Source organism: Palaemon carinicauda, chromosome 13 (genome assembly GCF_036898095.1).
Source record: "Palaemon carinicauda isolate YSFRI2023 chromosome 13, ASM3689809v2, whole genome shotgun sequence".
Lineage (NCBI taxonomy): Eukaryota > Metazoa > Arthropoda > Malacostraca > Decapoda > Palaemonidae > Palaemon > Palaemon carinicauda.
This window is the reverse complement of record NC_090737.1, coordinates 146631109-146653286: the sequence shown is the minus strand read 5'-3', so window position 1 is coordinate 146653286 and position 22178 is coordinate 146631109. Positions and strand designations below refer to the sequence as shown.

General features: G+C 37.2%; 1 protein-coding gene across 5 annotated transcripts in view; it reads left to right on the top strand.

Moving 5' to 3' along the window:
* Nucleotides 1-22178, top strand: part of HPS4 (Hermansky-Pudlak syndrome 4 protein) — a 599431-nt gene that overhangs the window by 575714 nt on the left and 1539 nt on the right. For 3 of the 5 annotated variants that reach the window (XM_068386039.1, XM_068386038.1, XM_068386036.1), the window contains exon 11: nucleotides 12937-22178. This exon is cut by the window's right edge and continues 1539 nt beyond it. In XM_068386039.1, coding sequence (XP_068242140.1) covers nucleotides 12937-13108 — 172 coding nt within the window. In that variant the 3' untranslated portion in view covers nucleotides 13109-22178. The remainder of the gene's footprint in view (nucleotides 1-12936) is intronic. The other 2 variants (XM_068386037.1, XM_068386040.1) reach the window with 1 other exon arrangement.

Here is a 22178-nt window from a genome sequence, read left to right as displayed (position 1 = left end):
GTATTGCTTATGTGATCCCTCAAAGGAAAGTTTAGTTGCTTGTTTTTAGAATGCCGTTATTGGCCACACGTCCTTTTGGTTTACTTTGGAACATACATAAAAATGTAAGACAGTCTCAACTGGTCCTCTGAATACTGTGAAAAGTATTCTTAGGAGCAGCCGACTTATTCCGTCAACATGGTAAAGTATTAGTGTACATTATCTTGAGTAAATTTAGTTACGTTTATTATTTTGTTATATTTTACTTATATATGTATTTGTGCTATCTTAGTGCTTGGATGATAAGTACAGTATGATAAATGAAAATGTAAACGTGTTGTAAATTGTGTATTTTTGGTATTAGTAAATCATAAGTTTCCTTTGGGTTTGAAATAATCCTATTTTCTTCATGTGGTGTGTTTTTTATACTTAATATACCTTAGTCTGGGACTCTGACAGAAATTGGGGGCGTCACCGGGATTTCATTAAATTACCGCATTACAAATCACCAAATTATGCATTTGTGTTGCCGCAAATGCATTGTTTAGATTTTATCAATTCACTCAAGATTTTAGTGTAAACATTTTGTATACGTATTGCTAATTTATAGAGGCGTGCTGAGTAACAACTTTCATTGTAGCAAAAAAACGGTTTGCTCTTTCGGGTATTATTAACTCAGTAGTTTATTTTCATTTCTACTTCAACGAGGGATGATGCCAAGATCATGTAGTTTAGACGGTAAGTGAGGAATTGTTTAAACCTTTATTTGCGCCAACGTACAAAGTTTGTAAGTTGTCATTCAAGTTTTTGGGGTAAATAACTCTGTTTGGGATCAACAAGTTGTTTCCTTAGTTCTTCCATTTTGGCTTGAATCGGGAATATACTGTAGTGTAGATTGTCTATCTTATTCCCACGTGTCCGTTTTTACCTCTTGCTTTGGAATCGGGGAACTGAAACTTGTTAAAACGTTAATTTTTTAATTACTTGAATGACAGCAGCAACGTTTTAGTCTGTCATGACGAAAGGAAGTTTTCTTTAACTTTTACGATGTCTCAATTTTATGTTAAAAGATTTGCTGTGGATTCCTCTGCTGAATTGCCTAGTATCTGAAATGCTATGAAACAGGAACACCTGAGTTAGCTAGCCACTTGTCCATTGTCACTTGAACTAGCATGCATAAGAATGAAATTTTGAACATAATTTTAGAACATTATATATATGTTGATAGATAAGGTAATGAATTTAATCAGTATATAGTTCATGATTCTGCAACTCTAACCTATGATCAATGGATAGAGTATGAGCGTATTTCTCTTGAAAAGCAGAAGTTTGAAGCACAGAAGACAGAATCCAAAAGACAAGCTGCCGAGAGAAAGTTAGAATCCGATAGACAAATATAGAAAATTAGGTTAGAATTTAAGGTAGAGAAAGCTAGACTGCAGTAACTTTCAGAGAAGGAAAAAGAAAAGCTGGATTATGAAGCCTCTTTGGCCCTTAAATTTGAACAGGAGAAAGCTAAACTTTCTAGGGGAAAATAAAGAGAACGAAATTGCAGTTATAACATCACAAGAGAAATCTTTTGACCTAGGGAAAAATATCAAATTGGTTCCTGCATTCACAGACTTTGATCCCGAGAATTATTTTAAGAATTTTAAAGAAACTGCCTCGCACTTGAACTGGACAAGGGATCAGTGGGTATGGTTGTTAAGGCCAAAATTAACTGGGAAAGCAGCGAAAGTTTATAGACATCTCGAAAACACTACAGGCTACCCAAGTGTCAAACAGGCAATTTTAGATGCTTTTTCAATTTCAGTCGAGGGATATCGCTAGAGTTTTCATAGCAAAACTAAGATCATGACTCAATCATACATAAAATTTGCTTCAGAGAAATTAAGAGAGTTTAGAAAGTGGTTGTAGTCTACCACAGTAACTACTTTTGCTGAATTAGAGACTTTGATTGTTGTTGAAGAGTTTAAACGAAAGCTTTCTTTGAAGATCATAATTTACCTTGAGGACATGGAAGAAAAAGACTTGTTAAAGGTGGCTTCTCTAGCAGACATTTATTCATTAATACATAAACTTTACAGTAGTAAGAAACCCGACCAGACTGTAAAACCATTTCCAGCGAAATACTCTGAGACTCCGAGGGATACGGCTAAGGTGTCGAATGTTGTTCGTTGTAGGTATTGTAAGAAAGAAGGACACACCATTAGGAATTGTCTAGACTCCAAGTGTAAAACATCCTTGCCTTTTAGAAATTCATTTAACCCCCTCCTTAATTTTAAGGGTAAGCCAGGCGGTCAGAGTAAGCCTGTCTCCCATATTCATGTAGAAAAGTCTGTAGATTTCTGTAAAGATTATATATTTGAGGGAACTGTAGCTTTGAGCAAAAATGATAAAAAACTAAAGTTACAATACTTAGTGACACAGGTGGAAGTCAAACTTTACTTTTGAGACTTGCTCTTCCAAATGTTGAGAAAGGCATGAATGATGATAGTGTTACCACAGTAGACCTTACGGGAATGTCAACAGTACCTCTTGCCAACATTTATCTTGAGTGCCCTATTAAGAAAGGTAATGTGCTGGTAGGGATTAGAGATGTTGATTTTCCAGTACCAGGGGTAACTTTGTTGTTGGGTAATGAACTTGCTGGAAGGTTAGTGACCCCTAATGTTATTGTAACGGAGAAACCTATTAGTGAAACCCTCGAACTGGATTCGGATTGCTCTGAGAATCCTACTTTTGTTGTCACTCGTATTTAGAAAACCATTGTAGATGAGACTCCTGTCACCCCTATTGATTTTGAAGCCTTTAATGTTATGAGTAGGGATAACCTGGTTGAAGCCCAGAGGCAAGTTAATTCGTTGAGCAAGCTTCATGGCCAAGCAGTTTTTACCAGTAAGATTAAAGAATCTCCTTGTTTTTATTATGAATCGGATTTTTTGATGAGATTTTGTCATCCCCCTAATAGATCTAGTGAAGATACATGGAATGAAAAGCGTCAAATTGTGCTACCCCTTTCCGTTCAACATACTGTTATGGAAATAGCTCATGATGCCTATGGAGGGCACTTAGGTGTTCATGAAACATATTCAAAGATCATGAATTACTTCTTTTGGCCTAACATGAAAAAAGATGTAGCAAAATTTGTTCGCATCATATATATCAGATATCGGGTAAACCAAGTCAGGCTATACCAAGTGCCCCTTTGTAACCTATCTTGGTCCCTGATGAGCCTTTTAGTGAGATTATTATAGATCATGTTGGACCCTTGCCATAAACTACAAAAGACATCAATACTTACTCACTGGAATGTGTCCGATGACTAGATACCCCATAGCAATACCTCTTCGTAATATTTGCGATAGGAATTTTGCCAATGCTTTGATGAAGATTTTCACAAACTTTGGTATTCCTAGGGAAATTCAGAGTGGTCGAGGGTCAAATTTTACCTGTGATCTTTTTTCCAAAATTCTTAATGAACTAGATATTAAGCAAACCTTGTCTGCTGCCTATCACCCAGAGTCTCAGGGTGCCCTTTTGAGCATTGGCACCAAACTTTTAGGAATATGTTTAGAAAACTTTGCCATGAAAATAAGCTAGAGTGGGATGAGGGAATTCATTTTCTTTTGTTTGCTATCTAGGAAGTTCCCCAAGAGTCCATTGGTTTTGCAGCATTCGAAATGCTATTTGAGAGATCAGTCAGTGGACCCCTTTCAGTAATTAAAGAAGAATGGTTGAACACGTCTTCTGACTGTAACCAAACTATTCAACAATATATGAATAAAACTCAAAAGAAACTTTGCTAGAAGTTATGAAAATTGCTCATGAAAATTTGAAGTATCAGCAGGTAGTTATGAAAGACACTGTGATAAAGGGAGTAAAGTTAGGAAGTTTAAGCCGAATGACTTTGTATTAGCTTATCTTCTTATGCCTAGCTCCCCCTTTAAGCTAAGTTTTGTGATCCATATTCAGTGGTCAAGAATGTTAACAATAATACTTACATTATACGAACTCCAGATAGTAGAAAACCAACTCAGATTATTCATGTCAATCTATGGAAGGCTTATCACTCAAAGGAAACTGGAAGTGGTTCCAATGAGACTGTTGTTAATCTCAATTTTAGAGTAGACATACCAGAGGAGGAGGATAAGTCATTGGAAGAACTTATTCATTCCTTGCCTCAAACTAACACTGAGGTTCTTGATAACTTGTACCTATCCTTGAATCATCTTAGTTCCTGGCAGTCACAGGACATTAAAGATCTGATTTTTGCCCATCCATCTATCTTTATTAATTTTCCCATGATAAGTGGTGTTTTGCTGCATGACATCGAGCTGGTTCCTGGTACAACACCAATTCGTCAACAAGCTTATCATGTAAACCCTGATCGAAAGGCCAAGATGGAGGAGGTGAAGTATCTTTGTCATGGACTGGCAAGGCTGAGCAAATCTCCATGGGCTTCACCTTATACCTTGGCTCCAGAAAAGGACGATGCCTGTGACTGTGGAGCTGGAGGTGTACTACTCCAGGAATCTCCAGATGGCATGCTTCACCCAGTCAGTTACACCTCGTCAAAGTTTAAGTTACACCAAAAGGCTTATTGGATGATAGAGAAGGAGGCCCTCTGCTTAGTCCTAGCAGTACAAAAATATGAGTGTTACTTGCAAGGGACCTCAGATGTGCCAGTTTTCACAAATCACAACCCAATAGTCTACTTGGATAAAATGAAAAATCATAACCAACGACTCCTGCGTTGGTCTGTCTATCTTCAAAAGTTTTGCCTGAAGATCCACCACATCAAAGGAGCCCAAACCTACATGGCAAATGACTTGTCAAGACTCATCATAAACTCAAATTGTCCACAGCCTCCATGACTCCTCGATCAACTGACTATCTGGACCAATCCGTTAGGCTCTTCTTCAAATGGGGAGGTGTCAACAATCTCTTAGAATGGCTGTATACTGTACATATTGTAAATGTTTTATATATCTTTCTCCTATTATACAGTTACTTTACTGTACTGCTTTTGTGATCCCTCAAAGGAAAGTTTAGTTGCTTGTTTTTAGAATGCCGTTGTTGGCCACACCTCCTTTTGGTTTACTTCGGAACATACATAAAAATGTAAGACAGTCTCAACTGGTCCTCTAACTACTGTGAAAAGTGTTCATAGGACCAGCCATCTTATTGCTCCAACATGGTAAAGTATTAGTGTTCATTATCATGAGTGAATTTAGTTACGTTTATTATTTTGTGTTATATTTTACTTATATATGTATTTGTGCTACCTTAGTGCTTGGATGATAAATACAGTATGATAAATGAAAATGTAAACGTGTTGTAAATTGTGTATTTTTTGTATCATTAAATCATTAGTTTCCTTTCGGTTTGAAATAATCCTTTATTTTTTAAGTGATGTGTTCTTTATACTCCATATACCCATTACCTTAGTCTGGGACTGTCACAATATATATATATATATATATATATATGTATATATATATATATATATATATATATATATATATATATATATATATATATATATGCAGTATATGTGTGTATGTGTACATTGGACGTGTCGCAGTTCAAGGGCACGTAGAGCAATTTTATCATGAGCACTTGTGATTTTAAATTTTCAAATAAGTTACAAATACCTTATGATCGATAAAAATAGGAATAAAGGATAGGCTGGTCAAATATTTATCCTTACTTCTATCGGTCATAGATTGGAATCCTTTGCTGGACAGTACTGTACCAACCGTGTTTCACACAATTGTACATAATTCCTTTTGTATATATTATGCTTGTATCTTCGCTCTTCCCTCGCACTAAAACGAACATGAAAATTCATGTCTGGTTTTCCTCTGTAATGTTTTCTGTCTTATGAACTTGTTATGTCCTGTTGCCTTGAGGTTTTGTATATAAGGAGAATGTTCTACAATAATATAACTCAGTCGTTTCCAACCTGCCTTTGAGTTCACACCTTACTCAGCGCCGTCACATTGGTAACCCCGGAAGTCGACTCGCTCCCACTGCCTTCCACCCCCACCTCCCTCGCCCCTCCATCGTTGGTACCATGACGGAGACGGACTCTACAGCAGTTGGCGCCGCGGCCGCCCCATTGAAACTTTCACCGTTCGCCAGCAGAGAAGCGTTTGCTTGGTTTCAATGCGCTGAATTACACTTTCGTATCAGGGGCGTGACTCGCTCAACCACCAAAGCGGATTATGTTCTCGCGGCGATACCCGAGGACACCTTCCCAGATATATCCGACTGGCTTTGTGAACAAGGAGACACCCCAATAGCGTATGACACCCTCAAAACATACCTTCTGCAGCAGTACTCGCCGTCGCCAGCCGCCCGTATAGCAAAGCTTTTTCAGCTCTCGCAACAACCGTTGGGGGACCAAAGGGCTTCGCTTGCCCTCAGGGAAATGACCAGTATCGCTCGCCTTCAACCTGCCGCAGACGGCTCTCCTCATGAGGTGAACCTACTCCGTGCCCTTTGGATACGCCGTTTACCTGAACCTGTACGCGCTGCCATACCCGATGTCGATAGTTTACCCATAAAGGACTTGATGACCAAAGCCGACTCCCTTATGGACAGCCACTTCAAGACCTCCATCAACGCCTCCACCCCTGACGACGAGGATGCCTATTCAACGTCAACCGAAGCTGACATGAATGCCGTAGGACATACACGCCTACCCCGTGACGTGCCGAAGGGGCGAAAAAGCCGCCTACCACCCACCAATCGCTCGCGCCCCAACGAACGACTTCTACAGCCACTTACTACCTCCCATCCGCCGCAGTTTTGCTGCTACCACTTCAGATTCGGGGCAACCGCGAAGAAATGTGCCAAAGATTGTCAGTGGCCAAAAAACGTGTAAGTAGGCCATCGCTTGTGGCGGTGGCCTCCCATGTTTCTAATCTGTTCTTTTTACAAGATGCAGGAACGGGCGTGCGATTTTTGGTAGACACGGGTGCTTGTCGTTCCCTTTTGCCAAGGAAACTCTTCAAGGGACAACGTAGTCTGTCTACATCTGCCGACGTCCGCTTGGTAGCTGCCAACGGATCTGCACTACCCACCTACGGTTACAAGAACCTCACATTATCGTTCGGAAACGGTAAATTCAATTGGAAGTTTCTCGTTGCTGACCTCACAATGCCAATCCTCGGTGCGGATTTCCTCTCTCATTTCCACCTTCTGGTCGATGTCGCCCACCGACGATTGGTCAACGCAGACTCGTACTTGTCGACACCTCTTCAACCCGCCCCCTCTAACCTCACTCTCCACATCAGCACACCCACGGATGCCTACGCCCACCTCCTCACGTCGTACCCGGAAGTTTTCCGTCCAGAACTTCGCCAAACGCCCACGGTTCCTGCCAAGCACGGTATTTATCTCCATATCAAGACGACGGGACCCCCAGTCTTCGCAAAATTCAGACGTCTGGCACCGGAACGATTGGCAGCCGCCAAACAGACGTTCGCCGAAATGGAGAAAATGGGCCTTTGCCAAAAGGCCTCCAGCCCATGGTCGTCACCCTTACACATCGTTCTGAAGAAAGACAGCTCCCTCCGTCCGTGCGGGGATTACAGGCGCCTGAACATGCAAACAGAACCGGATCACTACCCCCTCCCAAACATTGCCGATGTAACCTCCTACCTGCACAAAGCGAAGGTTTTCTCTACGCTCAACCTCCTGAAGGGGTATTATCAGGTGCCTATGAACCCAGAAGACATTCCCAAGACCGCCATCACCACTCCGTTTGGCACATACACCTCCAATTACTCCTATTTTGGCCTTCGTAATGCTGGGGCAACGTTTCAACGTCTCATGGATGGCATCTTAGGGGACCTCCCTTTCTGTGTATGTTATGTGGACGACATACTTGTGTTCTCCTCCTCAAAAGAGGAACACCTCCGTCACCTGCGCATCGTGCTCGACCGCCTGCAACAAAACGGCCTTGTAGTCCGGTACGACAAGTGTACCTTTGGCGCCAACGAAGTGTCGTACTTAGGGCACCGTATCACTCCTGAAGGAGTCCATCCCCTCCATGAGAAGGTAGCAGCCGTTCAGAATTTCCCCGCGCCCTCGACCGTCAAAGCTCTGCAGGAATTCTTGGGCATGATCAACTATTATCACCGTTTTCTGCCGGCCATTGCCGCCACTCTTGCTCCCCTCTACGCCTCCCTCAAGGGCAAGCCAAAGGACCTGAAGTGGGGTCCCCTTCAAGAAGCAGCCTTCTGCGGCTCTCACTTTTCTTATCCCACACGCCCCTCTCCTTCTCTCCACCGATGCCAGCGACGTCGCTATTGGTGCAGTACTCGAGCAGGTGGTCAAAGGCTCGCCCCGCCCATTGGCCTTCTTCAGCAGAAAACTGTCCAAGGCAGAATCGGGTTATTCTACCTTCGATCGAGAATTGCTGGCGGTGCACTTGGCTGTCCGTCACTTTCGCCATTTCTTAGAAGGTACGCCCTTCGTCATTCGCACAGACCACATGCCTCTGGTGCACGCCTTCACTCGACAGTCTGACGCCTGGTCCGCCCGTCAACGCCGACATCTCTCCGCCGTGGCTGAATACAATTGCACCCTCCAATACGTCCCTGGGAAAATGAATCCCGTTGCCGATGCCCTGTCAAGAAACACGTTAGCTGCCGTTCAACTGGGATTGGATTACAACGCCCTAGCTGAAGCCCAACTACAGGATTCAGAGTATCAAGCTTGTAGGACATCCTGCACGTCCCTCCGTTGGGAAGATTTTCCCCTCGAAGACTCCAACACCACCCTCCTCTGTGACGTCAGTACTGGTAGACCGCGACCTTGGATTCCTGCTCCCATGCGCCGACAGGTGTTTGATTTCATTCACGGCCGTTCACATCCCTCATGCCGTTCTACTGCACAGCTGCTGAAGGCAAAGTTCATTTGGCACGGCATTTCTAAGGATGCTAAGGATTGGGTCCGCGCCTGTACTTCTTGCCAAACTTCCAAAGTACATCGACACACGGATTCAGGAGTGGGCACCTTTCCTCAACCTCAGCGTCGTTTCGCACACATTCACGTCGACGTTGTAGGCCCCCTACCCACATCACAAGGACATCGTTACCTGTTTACCATCATCGACCGCTCCACTCGTTGGCCTGAAGCCATTCCCATGGAAACTGCAACGTCCGCCTCATGTACATCTGCCTTACTCTCTGGATGGATTTCAAGATTCGGTATCCCTGAGCATATTACTTCTGACAGGGGAACCACTTTCACCTCTCAATTGTGGACGTCATTAGCGAATCTCCTGGGCATCACCCTACATCAGACAACGGCCTACAACCCCGCTGCCAATGGAATGGTTGAACGTTTTCATCGCACCCTCAAAGCAGCTTTGATGTTCCGCTGCAAGGATTGCAACTGGTTTACTCAGCTTCCCTGGGTCCTCCTTGGACTAAGGACCACTCCTAAAGACGCCCTCGACGTCTCGGCAGCTGAAATGGTGTATGGCGATCCATTGGTCGTCCCTGCCGAATTTTTTCCTTCTACAACCTTCTCCGACGATCTCCAGCGCATACGTCACGTCGTGGGAAAATTTACTCCGTGCCGCCAGACTTACAAGCCCCCAGCGAAGCATCACATACCAACGGACTTGCACTCTGCAACGCACGTCTTCCTGCGCAACGACACCAACAAGCCACCACTAACGCCCCCTTACACGGGCCCTTTCCTTGTGATCCGACGCAGTCCGAAAGCATTCCTCCTAAACATTCGGGGCAAGGAAGACTGGGTCTCCATTGATCGGCTAAAACCTTCTTATCTTCTGCCAGATGACTCGCCTACAGTTCGCCTCTCTAGATCAGGGCGCCCTATTTAACATGTACAGTATGTCATTTTTAGGGGGGGAGCCATGTACCAACCGTGTTTCACACAATTGTACATAATTCCTTTTGTATATATTATGCTTGTATCTTCGCTCTTCCCTCGCACTAAAACAAACATGAAAATTCATGTCTGGTTTTTCCTCTGTAATATTGTCTGTCTTGTGAACTTATTATGTCCTGTTGCCTTGAGGTTTTGTATATAAGGAGAATGTTCTACAATAATATATCTCATTCGTTTCCAACCTACCTTTGAGTTCACACCTTACTCGGCGCCGTCACAGTACTATTTACCATTAAAGAAATTTCCAAAAGCATTTGAGATACCAAGCCAGAGTCAAATCGGTCGATATTAAGGGGTACTTATAACTTATTCGCAATATATATATATATATATATATATATATATATATATATATATATATATATATATATATATATATATATATATATCATCACCATCATCTCCTCCTACGCCGGTTGACGCAAAGGGCCTTAGCTAGATTTCACCAGTATAGATATATATATATATATATATATATATATATATATATATATATATATACATATTTGATATGTATCACTAACACTCGGGATTTTAATCAATATAAATATCAACCATAATACCATTCAATATCGAACTATACCTTTAAGAATGTACATCCAATGGAAATTCATTAATGATAAGTGCCTCTAGCTGGCCAAGGATTCGAACCTATGCCCTGATCCAAAATAATGCCTGCGTGGATGACTTTACCAATCGAGCTATCAAAACAGATATAAGTCGAAGTCAGGAATCTGTTCTTACACTTGAAATCAACCCATCAGACTTCCACCATCAGAGCTTTTTAAACTTTAGCCCCACCCTCGGGCTGAAAAAACCCTCCTACTCCCATGTAAATGATAGGGATGTAGAAAATGTAAATACGTGTGTATAGGACGGCCCAGGTAATTAATCGAAGCAAAGGTCCATTCCTAAATATAAGTGGATGGTGAAGGAAATTGAGTGAATTTTTATGTGAATAAATATGAAGACATTTAGCAAAGTAAGGGTGGAAGGAATGTTAAGAAGTGATTTATGTTTTTTAAACATAAATTTACATTCTTCAGAGCGCTAGAGAGGACAGTAACGAAAATCTCTAGTGACTGCATTTTTATTGACTACAAAAGGTGAAGCTAATATTGTGAATGTTGGTTATATTTATTGACTATCACATTGGAAGTTCTATTTATTTATTCATTTGTTCTGTACGCATTATTTTATCTTTTCCTTAGGGGTGTATTTATCATATATACATATATTATTTATAGCGTGATAGTTTAGTTATCAAGGCGAGTTCAAAAGTTTTCTTTTTTTTTATTCATCTCCTCCTTTGATTTCCTTTTACCTCTGCTTCTGTGTTAAGGCAGTTCCTTTTCCCTTCTCTTCTTTTTCATGCTCTATTGAAATAAGAAATGTGTTAATAGACCTAACATAGATCTAATTTGGAAAGCTTTTGGAAATACATATTTTAAGGAGGAGGATTTGGATTATATAAAGATTTATGGATTGGAATACTTATATCAAGTATGGAGTTAGATGACAATGTCTAAGATTTGGCATTATTTGATCCATCAGATTGATATGAGTGTTACCTTCAACCACAGATCTTTGTCAGAGTGCTGTCTAAACATTATTTTTGTTCATCTACATAATATATGTCATAATTTATATGTTAGTTTTAGGATAATTTTGGTATTCGTTGAATGTATTTTAGTTTTAGTGGATATAGGTTTAAGGATGCTATTTGGTTTTAAGTATCCTTTCTGTGCAAGAGTCAATTTTTGCTGAGATTAAGAATGAGAAAAATTTGTGTTGCAAAAGTAATTTTTAGTAAGATTCGAGGGCTTGCTTTTAGTATCCCGCCTCATAGTATTGTATTGTGTGATGCTATTTACCTGCTGTAATTGCTCCTCATTAATTTTTACTTTTATTAGTGCGTAACTCAGAGAAGAGATTTTTTCTTACACACTAGAGTCCCATCCCAGAAAACTTCCAATAAATATTTAAGAAAAAATATGATGAGACAGGGAGTATTGTACACTAGGTGATTTTTTTTTCTTTTTTTTTTATAAAAAAAGATGTGTATTGTTAGAGTAATGCAGAGTTTCCCAAACTTTCCAAGGCTGATGCTCCATCACCCCATCCTAACACATCCAAAAATATCTTTTTTTCAGTATGCGTTGAACTTAAAACAAAATTAAACACAAAGATGTATTTCGTGATTTAGTAAATCATTTTATTTAACACTTTTAGCTGAGTTAGCAATATGGAAGAGTAAACCAACATCTCATTGGTAATCATAGTATCAAAGTTCATTGTCTTAACAGTTATTAGTAATGGGATGGATATGCTTGGTGCAGGGATCTCAGTTTCTCATCATCAGGTTAGAACTCAGATACAGTCATAGATCCCCATGTTCAGTAACTTTCAGTCTGTATCTTTGGTTGGAAAGAAGCAAGGCCAGTGGATTGAGGCCCCATTCGACTAAATCTGATAATTGGAAGGTAATAAAGTACATCTTGACCTTGTTTCACATTACTGAATGGTTGTCAGAAATTTTCTTTTATAACCAAATATCTTATGTTTTTTTAGAACTTTGGCCGCTGCTCAACATAATTTCTAGTTGTAACCATTTCATTCTCTGTCACTGTTGTTTCCTCATCGTTTGCATAAAGAATAGATTGATCGCTCAATCTAATATGTTAGGCAAAAAGCAATCCTGAAATCTCTCAGAAATGTCTCAACCAGCTGAGCACAATGCACTTGAAGGTCATGATATTGTATGCTCTTCTCCTTTTCAAGTTAAGAGAGGTTTGAAAACTGGTAGAGATCATAATGGGCTTGATTAACTTTACTTAACTGCTCCTAAAGGTCTCCCTGTCGCCCCTTGCCACCCTCTTTTACCTCATTCCCTCATATCTTTCCACCACCCCCACTTTGGGAATCATTGTATTAATGCTTTCTACTCAAGAAATTTCATTTGTATGTTGAAATGTAATATTTTGAGTTCCAATCACCATAAAAGTATTATTATTTCCTTAGCAGAAGTGGAGAAGCAGTACTATGGGCACACAGACACAGCAACACAGAGACCTTTTATCAGGTGAATGCAGCCCCCCGACCAGGTCTACCGATACCATCAGACATCATGGCCAAAGTTCCGCAGCGTGCCCGACGTCGTTTGGATAGAGATCACAACATCACACTTCTGTAGTAAATCCATTTGTAACTCCTTGATGGTTTAGCATAGAACAATCTTAATTTTTATGGGGAATTCAGTCCCAGACTTAGGATGCAAGTTTGTAACATGTGTTCTAAACACATGCAGAAATTTTAGAAGTATTCCTTATGGTTTAGAAAAGGTAAATTAGCTTTTTTGATATGTGATATGAATATCTTTGAATTTTTGCTAATTCCACAAAAATTATACAAGAAATTTGATGTTAGTATTTTTCCATCATACTCTTGAAGGGTTTGGAGATCTGATTATTCATAAAAAAAGGAAACCATTAAACCCGTCCCTCTGGTTGGTAAGTTACAACAGCCAACACACCCAAACTTTAGTAATCATGTTCAGTTTATTGACTCTATGTTTAGCAGATGTAATACTAGCAATCATAACTCTGTTAATATCAATGAAATTATATAAACAAAGATGATATCTTTTATAAGTATATTATCAGTGCATTGAAAATCGTCTGGCCTTAATTAAGAGCAGTGCAAACAAAAGCTACCACATGGTGCATACAAGGTACTCTTATCTTTCATTTTCCTATGAATATTAACTCTATACTTCATACCAAAGTGCTTTTTATTCTGTCTGTTCTGAAATTGTTGTACCAAAGTATGTCAAAGGGTACTGAATATAATTATACGGCATTGTCCTGAATTTTTCTAAGATCTAGAAATTGCCAGTACTTCTCATATTTAGATGTTACGCTTTATGAACTGGTAAGAAGGGGTTCTTCAAACAAAGTTTGATCTCAATAATGGACACTGAAGACCTAGAGAAGGCAGGCGTTTATTCATTAAGGTGTTATTGTGCACTAGAATGAAAATTTAACTGTACAGTTGTTTATTGCATTCCATAAACAGATTTATCACTCATTATTGTACAGGTCAGTATTTGAAAATCTGTTGCTTTATAGATATTATGTATTCAAGCTTCTTTTAATAATACTAATATTCATGTAGATTATGACATATGCACTAATATCATTTTATTTATATGGAAATCTTTGGAGAGTATGGGTTTAGCATAAGGTATTAATGTGTGGTAATCTGCAGCAACTCATAGTCACCAAATTAATGTCCTCTCTTAACCAAAACTTGATTTGTTTTCATTCTAAGCTAGATGAAGGATATATTTAAGTTCATATGCACGGAAAATGAAGTTCTCTTAAGTGGTCCCGAACCTCAGAGATTTAGATAGAAAAAATGCTACTGTTGGTTGGTGGAAAACTTTGAGACAAATAACTTTCATAATTACATTAAATTTTCCAAGTCTATTCATAGAAATTATATTTAGCTTTCTAAAAACTTCCTATTGTCTCTGTGTGACGTTTTGATGTTGATTTTTGTTAATATTCATATATTTTAGAGTTCTGAAAATGTCCAGCTACAGTGATGTAATAATGTAAAGGAATTGTGTAATTTTATCATATTTTATCACTCGTCTTTTTACTTTACGCTGCACCATATGATACTGCCAATTGTTGCTAACCAGGCTAAGATTAACATGTTTAAGGAAACTTTCAGTAGTATACATGACTGTATCCAAGCATAAATTCAAAAGTCTTCTTAACTTGTTTTCAGGTAGCTGTATTTGTATTTGAATATTTTGAGTGTAAAGACGTTTGAAATTTTTATCCCTATTACCAAACAATTTTAAGTGTGAATTTACTATCAGTCTACCAGCCAACAGAATATCCAGTAGATTTGTGAATACCCTGATGTTAGAGAGATTTGTGTAGATACTCAGACAGAGGCTACATCTAATATTGTATGTTAAGACTGCGTACAATATATCCGGAGGCTAATCTCTGTGCAAATTGTCCCATGTGTTAGCTGTATTGTAAATTGTTGTACATAGTCTGAGTCTCTTACTAATCTTATACAGTGAATCCCTCCACCTGTACAGATGAGTCCAATATGTATGATGTGTACAATAACGCCTTGTTTATAAAAAAAGAAAATTGGATATTTTGACTAAATTTCTATTCGGAAAGAGCTTAAATAACTTGTTTATAGCTATATTAAGGCATCTATATTCATTATATAATACTGAATTTTACAAGGAAGGGTTAAATGAAGTTAGAAGTTTTAATGTCATTTGTATATCATACATGAGTGACGACATGTGCATACGAGTTGTCATAGTCTAGAGCTTATTGGCAGCCGACCCACTCATACGTCTCTGGTTCACCGCAGATGTTGAAGTAATTTTTAGCATATCCCATGGAGTGAAAACACTATTGGGTGTCTCACATATAAGCTCATGTCATAAGGTGCTATGGAACCGGCCTATAAGTAATGTTAAATGCACTTGTGTGAACTGGGAGGCGTCAAAGTGGATTGGCTGACCTCGTCCATACCCAAAGTCCATCCATGTGCCAACTGTTGCCCAGTCCTGATACTCCAGTTGCAGCCCTTAGTACCTTCCTGCCCTACCTTCCTCCCTGCTTCTCTCCTTTACCTCCCTTTGTGGCATGATTCATCCAGCCATAGAAATAAAGGAGCCAGATATCAGGAGACTTTCTTTGTTATCTTTATTATTATTACCCGTTAAAAGAGATTCAATCACTAAAGCAAAGGGAAGTGAGTCCTATTATTGATTTCATTTATAGGGCTCAATTCACGGTTACAGCTTACAAATGTTCAATTGTGAGAAGAAATATGCTGAATTCAAAATGTTGCTGTTCTTGTTGTAATATGTTTATTTCACAGGTGCTGATTGTATTTTTTGCTCTTCACAAATTCGTTGATTGGGTTATGACATTGTCATTACCGTATATTGAAATATACTTTCAGTAGCAGCTTCCTTCCTCCTTGGTCTTGCAATTATCATTCTTTAAACTTTGTGCCAAATTCTTGCGTTACTGTAAAAAAAAGACACAAAGAAATTCTAAAGCTTATCGAACAACGATAATTTTCTTTTTAATATGGAAATATAAACTTATTCAAAAAAAAAAAAAAAAAAAAAAAACTAATTCTGAGAACAATCGTTTTAATGAGATCTGTTGCATTTACTGCATATGATGTCTTAGATTACCTGATATCATAACATTAGCAAAAGATCAAATGGTCTTATTTTTCAGTATGACATTAAATACAGTCCATTTTACCATGAACAATTTCATGGCCCAAGGCATGTCAGCATTCACGGGGGAAAAATTGGACCAAGAAACTCCTTTGAGAGTGAAAATTTCACAGTATAGCAGCCGTAAACTGTCAGTCTATGCTTCCAAGTTTTCTCATAACCGAATTTATCCCTGGCAATTCGAATCTTTTCTAATTTCATTCTCAAATACCAGATCTTGAGGTTTCGGGAGTGTATGTATAGTATTTGATTTTTATAACAATTTGAAATTGATTATCCATCGCCACAGACATCTATAGTTTCCTCCCATTGTGAGGGCATTTTTTTCATAAATATGACCTGTTAAAAAAATTGCAATAAAATTCTGTAAATCATGAGGAACCTTTCAGCACTTGTTGAATTTTGCTTTTTTTCAATGTTACTGTCTTTAATTTATGGATATTCCCCAGTATTCAGTTCTATTTGCGCATATTTGAGAATAGTTCTTATCAGTCTGGACTCTATATTAGAATAATTTATTTTCATCATGACCAGTACTAGTGTAATAGGCATCACATATCTTTTCTCAGGTGCGTTATGTTCCTCATACTTCTCTAGATCAGAACAGTTTTTTCTTTTGTTTATTACTTTTCAATATTGGCCTTAATATATGTAAAGACATCGATTACCCAGAAGTTGTTAACTAATCTTGTCCACTCTTTTCCCTGTTTTATCTACAAGAGAGGCATAGGCTTACCTACCAGTTGATATTTTGATATTTTCGTAGTCCACTCACAGTTTGTCTACAGGGATTCTATTTTTATATAGTTTTCTTGACATGCTATCTAGTTCCCTGTAATATAAGGTACATTTAATTCATTGAAGTATAAAGAGCAAAGATGTCTTAGTTCTGATCTTACAACGAAATTAAATATTCTCTCAAACTAGACACCCTAGTCGGATGACCTTATAAAAATATTATGACACCCAGCCCTTGCTTTTCATCTTTGTCTAATTAAACAATTATGTCACCCCAGTCCCATGATTATCAGCCTGGTCTTATCAAACTATTATGACACACCAGTCCCTTGAAAATCTTGGTCTGATTAAACTATTAGTACACCCCAGTCCCTTGATTTCTATCCTGGTCTCATTAGACTATTAGGACACCCCCAGTCACTTACTTGCTTTTCTTTTCCTCCTAATCTTAACTTTTATGACAACCTAGTCACATTTTTCTCATCCTGATCTTAATAAACTATTAGGACACCTAGAACGTTTATCATCCTGACCTTATTAAACTATTAGGGCACCGTAGTCCCTAGTTTTTCATCCTGGTCATATTAAACTATTAGGACACTTGTTTTTCATCAGGTTCTTATTAAACTATTATGAAACCTCAGTCCTTTGATTTTCATCCTGATCTTATTAATCTACTACAGTCCTTTGGTTTTCTTCCTGGTCTTATTAAACTCTATGGACACCCAAGTCTCTTGATTTTTATTTTCATCTTATTAAACTATTATAACACATCAGTCCGTTGCTTTTAATCCTGATCTTAATTGTTATAACACCCTAGCCCTTTTCATTCTAATCAGAATAACTGTTATGACATCCCAGTCCCATGATTTTCATCCTGATCTTATTAAATTATTAAAGACTCTTGCTTTTTATCCTGAATCTTATTGCACTAATTAAGTCCCTTGTTTTTTATCCTGCATCCTATTAAAGTGATATGACGCTCATTCCCTGGTCTTATTAAACAATTGGGACACATTAGAACATTGTTTATGATCGTGGTCTCATTAAACTAGTAGTACGCCCTAGCCCCTTGCTTTGTATCCTAGTCTCGGTAAACTTTTAGGAGACCCCAGTCCCTTGCTTATCACTATGGTCTTATTAAATGTACTATTAAGACACCCTAGTCCCTGGCTTCTCATCCTTTATCTTATTGAACTATTATGACACCCCAGTCACTTGTTTTTTATCCTGATCTTATTTACTCCTATAGCACCCCAGTTACTTTCTTTTCATCCTGGTTTCAGAAAATAATTAGGGCACCCTAGAACCTTGCTTTCCACTATGGTCTTTTTGAGCTATTATTACACCCTAGTCCCCAGCTTTTCATCCTTAGTTTGTTAGACTATTATAACAACCCAGTCATTTTTTTTCATCCTGATCTTATTTAGCTATTATGGCACCCTAGTTCCTTGCTTTCCATGCTGGTCTTATGAATCTATTAGCTTGGCCTTATTAAACTATTAGAATACCCCAGACCTTGCTTATAATCCTATTCTTATTTAGTGATTAGGACTCCCCAGTCTCTTGCTTTTCCTTCAGGTCTTATTAAACTGTTATGACACCCCAGTCCCTCTTTCTTAAAGTTGATCTTATTAAACTATTATGAGACTCAATTCCCTTGGCTTTTCATCCTTATCTTATTAAAGTATTATGATACCTCAGTCCTTTGCTTTTCATCCTAATCTTATTAAACTATTGTGGCATCCCAGTCCTTTCTTTTTCATCTTCATCTTTAAAGTAATTATTAGTACTACCTAGTCTCTTACTGCCAGTAATACTGGTCTTACTAAACTATTAGAATATCCCAGTTTCTTGTTTTTCCTCCCAAACTTATTAGACTATTATGAGACCCCAGTCCCTTGCTTTTTTGTCCTGATCTTATTAAACTGTTAGTACACCCCAGTCCCTATTTTTCATCCTAATCTTATTAAACTATTAGGCCAGCCTAGTCCCTTACTTTTAATCCTATTCTTATCAAATTATTAGGACTACCAAGTCCTTTGTCTTTCATTTTGGTCTTAGTAAACTATTATGAGACCCCAGTTCCCATCTCTTAAGTATAATATTAAACTATTATGACATTCCACTCCCTTGTGTTTCTTCCTGATATTATTAAACTATTAGGACACCCTAGTACCTTACTTTTCATCCTGATTTTATTGAAGTATTATGACACCCCCAGTCCTGTAATTTTCATCCTGATCCTATCAAACTATTTGTACACCCTAGTCCCTTGCTCATCATCCTGATCTTATTAAACTATGACACCCTATTCCATTGTTTTTCATCATGATCTCATTAAACTATTAGGATACCCTAGTCCCTTACTTTTCACCCTAATCTTATTAAACTATTATGACACCCCAGTTCCTTGTTTTTCGCCCTAATCTTATTAAATTATTAAGACACCCCAGTCCTTTGCTTTTCATTCTGATCTTATGAAACTATTATGACACCTTAGTCCCTTACTTTTCGTCTTGAGCTTATTAAACCATTTTGACACCTCAGTCTCTTTCCTTTCATCCTGGCCGTATTAAGCCATGAGGAGTCCTCCTTACCTCCCTGTCACACTTATGCAATATGTTGTTCCCTCTGCAAGGCATATTCCTGTATTTATCAATCAGCCAAAGTTTGGATTATTTACCTTAGTCATGAACACGATAGCTAAATAAGGTCTCCGGGACATAGAACTAATGAAATTCACTCCAATGGTAATTGAATTTTGCCATTGGATAAAAGAGTCAATGAAAATTCCATGTCAATGCCAAAAGAATCAAAGAATTAAAAATAAAAAAATGGAATGAATGAGATACACATGTAGCTCTTAATGGCCGGAATATAAGCATTTGCCTGTAACAATTCATCTACAAAATATATATGGATACATTTTATCGCCAATGTTAAGAAATTATATGCGCGCTATTTATCACACTTTCAGTTAGTTTCAGCTCCATTCTTTCTATTTTATAGAAGAAATAACCACCATGGACTGAATTAAATGGTGCCATTGTTAATACTTATGGTTTTTTGGGGGGTAAATAATCTGGTAGCTTCGTCATGAAACATGAAAAGGGGAAGTGTATAATCATATGTTTGATTAAGAAAAACAGTATTATTATCACCTGTTTAATGACGAAAAAGAAGTTTATAAGAACTTGAAAAAGAAGTTCATAAGGACTTGTTTAATGAAGAAAAAGAAGTTTATAAGGACATGTTTAATGAAGGAAAAGAAGTTTATAAGGACTTGTTTAATAAAGAAAATGAAGTTTATAATCACGTGTTTGACGAAGAAAAAGAGGATTATGAGGATTTTTTCATGGAGATAAAGAATACTACAAGTAAAGGTCTTGATTAATGAAGAAAAAGAAGTTTATAGGAACCTGTTTTATAAAGAAAAAGAAGTTTATTAGGAATTGTATAATGAAGAAAAAAAGGCTTATAATCACGTGTTTAAAGGAGAAAAAGATGTTTATAAGGACTTCTTTAATGAAGGAGAAGAAGTTTACAAGGACTTGTTTAATGAATAAAAAGAAGTTTATAAGGACTTGTTTAATGAAGAACAAGAAGTTTATAAGGACTTGTTTAATAAATAAAAAGAAGTCCATATTCACTTGTTTAATGAAGAAAAAGAAGTTATCAAGGACTTGTTTAACGAAGAAAAGTAGATTACAGTACAAGGTCTTGTTTAATGAAGAAAAAGAAATTTATAATCCCTTGCTTAATGGAAAAAAAGAAGTATATAAGGACTTGTTTAATGAAGAAAAGAAGTATAAGAACTTGTTTAATGAAGAAAAATAAGTTCATAAGTACTTATTTAGTGACGAAAAAGAATTTTATAAGGATTTGTTTAATGAAGAAAAAGAAATTCATATTCACTCATTTAATGAATAAAGAGAAGTTTATAAGGACTTGCTGAATGAAGAAAAAGTTTATAAGGACTTGTTTAATGAATAAAAAGGAGTTTATAAGGACTTGTTGAATGAAGAAAAAGTTTATAAGGACTTGTTTAATGAATAAAAAGGAGTTTATAAGGACGTATTGAATGAAGAAAAAGTTTATAAGGACTTTAATGAATAAAAAGGAGTTTATAAGGACTTGTTGAATGAAAAAAAGTTTATAAGGACTTGTTTAATGAATAAAAAGGAGTTTATAAGGACTTGTTGAATGAAGAAAAAGTTTATAAGGACTTTAATGAATAAAAAGGAGTTTATAAGGACTTGTTGAATGAAAAAACGTTTATAACGACTTGTTTAATGAAGAAAAGGGAGTTTATAAGGACTTGTTTAATGAAGAAAGATAAGTTTATAAGAATTTGTTTAATGAAGATAAAGAAGCTTTAGGGACTTGATTAAGGAAGAAAAAGATGTTTATGCAGACTTGTTTAATGGCGAAATAGAACTTTATAAGGACTTGTTTAATAAAAAAAGAAAAAAAGTTTATAATCACATGTTTAAAGAAGAAAAAGAAGTTTATAAGGACTTATTTAGTGAAGAAAAAAGAAATTATAATCGCTTGCCTAATGAAGAAATGGAGGTTTATGAAGACTTGTTTGATGAAGAAAAGTAAATATATAGGAATTTATTGATGAGGATTAAAGAAGTATATAAGGACTTGTTTGATGAAGAAAAAGAAGTCTATAATCACTCTTAATGAAGAAAGAGAGGATTATAAGAAGTTGTTTGATGAAGAAAAGGAAGTTGATAAGAACTTGTTTAATGAAGAAAAAGAAGTTTATAAGGACTTGTTTAATGAAGGACAAGAAGTTATAATCACATGTTTAATGAGGGAAAAGACGTTTATAATGACTTGTTTAATAAAGAAAAAGAAGTTCATAATCACTTGCTTGATGAAAAGAAAGAAGTTCATAAGGACTTGTTTAATGAAGAAAAAGAAGTTTATAAAAACATCTTTAATGAAGACAAGAAATTCATAATCACTTGCTTAATGCACAAAAGAAATTTATAAGGAATTTTTTGATGAAGAAAATTAAATTTGTAATCATTTGTTTAATGGGGAAAAATGAGTTTATAAGGACTTGATTGATAAAAAAAAAAATAAGTTTATAATCACATTTTGATGAAGAAAATGAAGTTTATAAGAAACTATCTAATGAAGAAAAAGGAGTTTTAAGGACTTGATTAATAAAGAAAAAGATGTTTATAAGGACTTGTTTAATGAAGAAAAA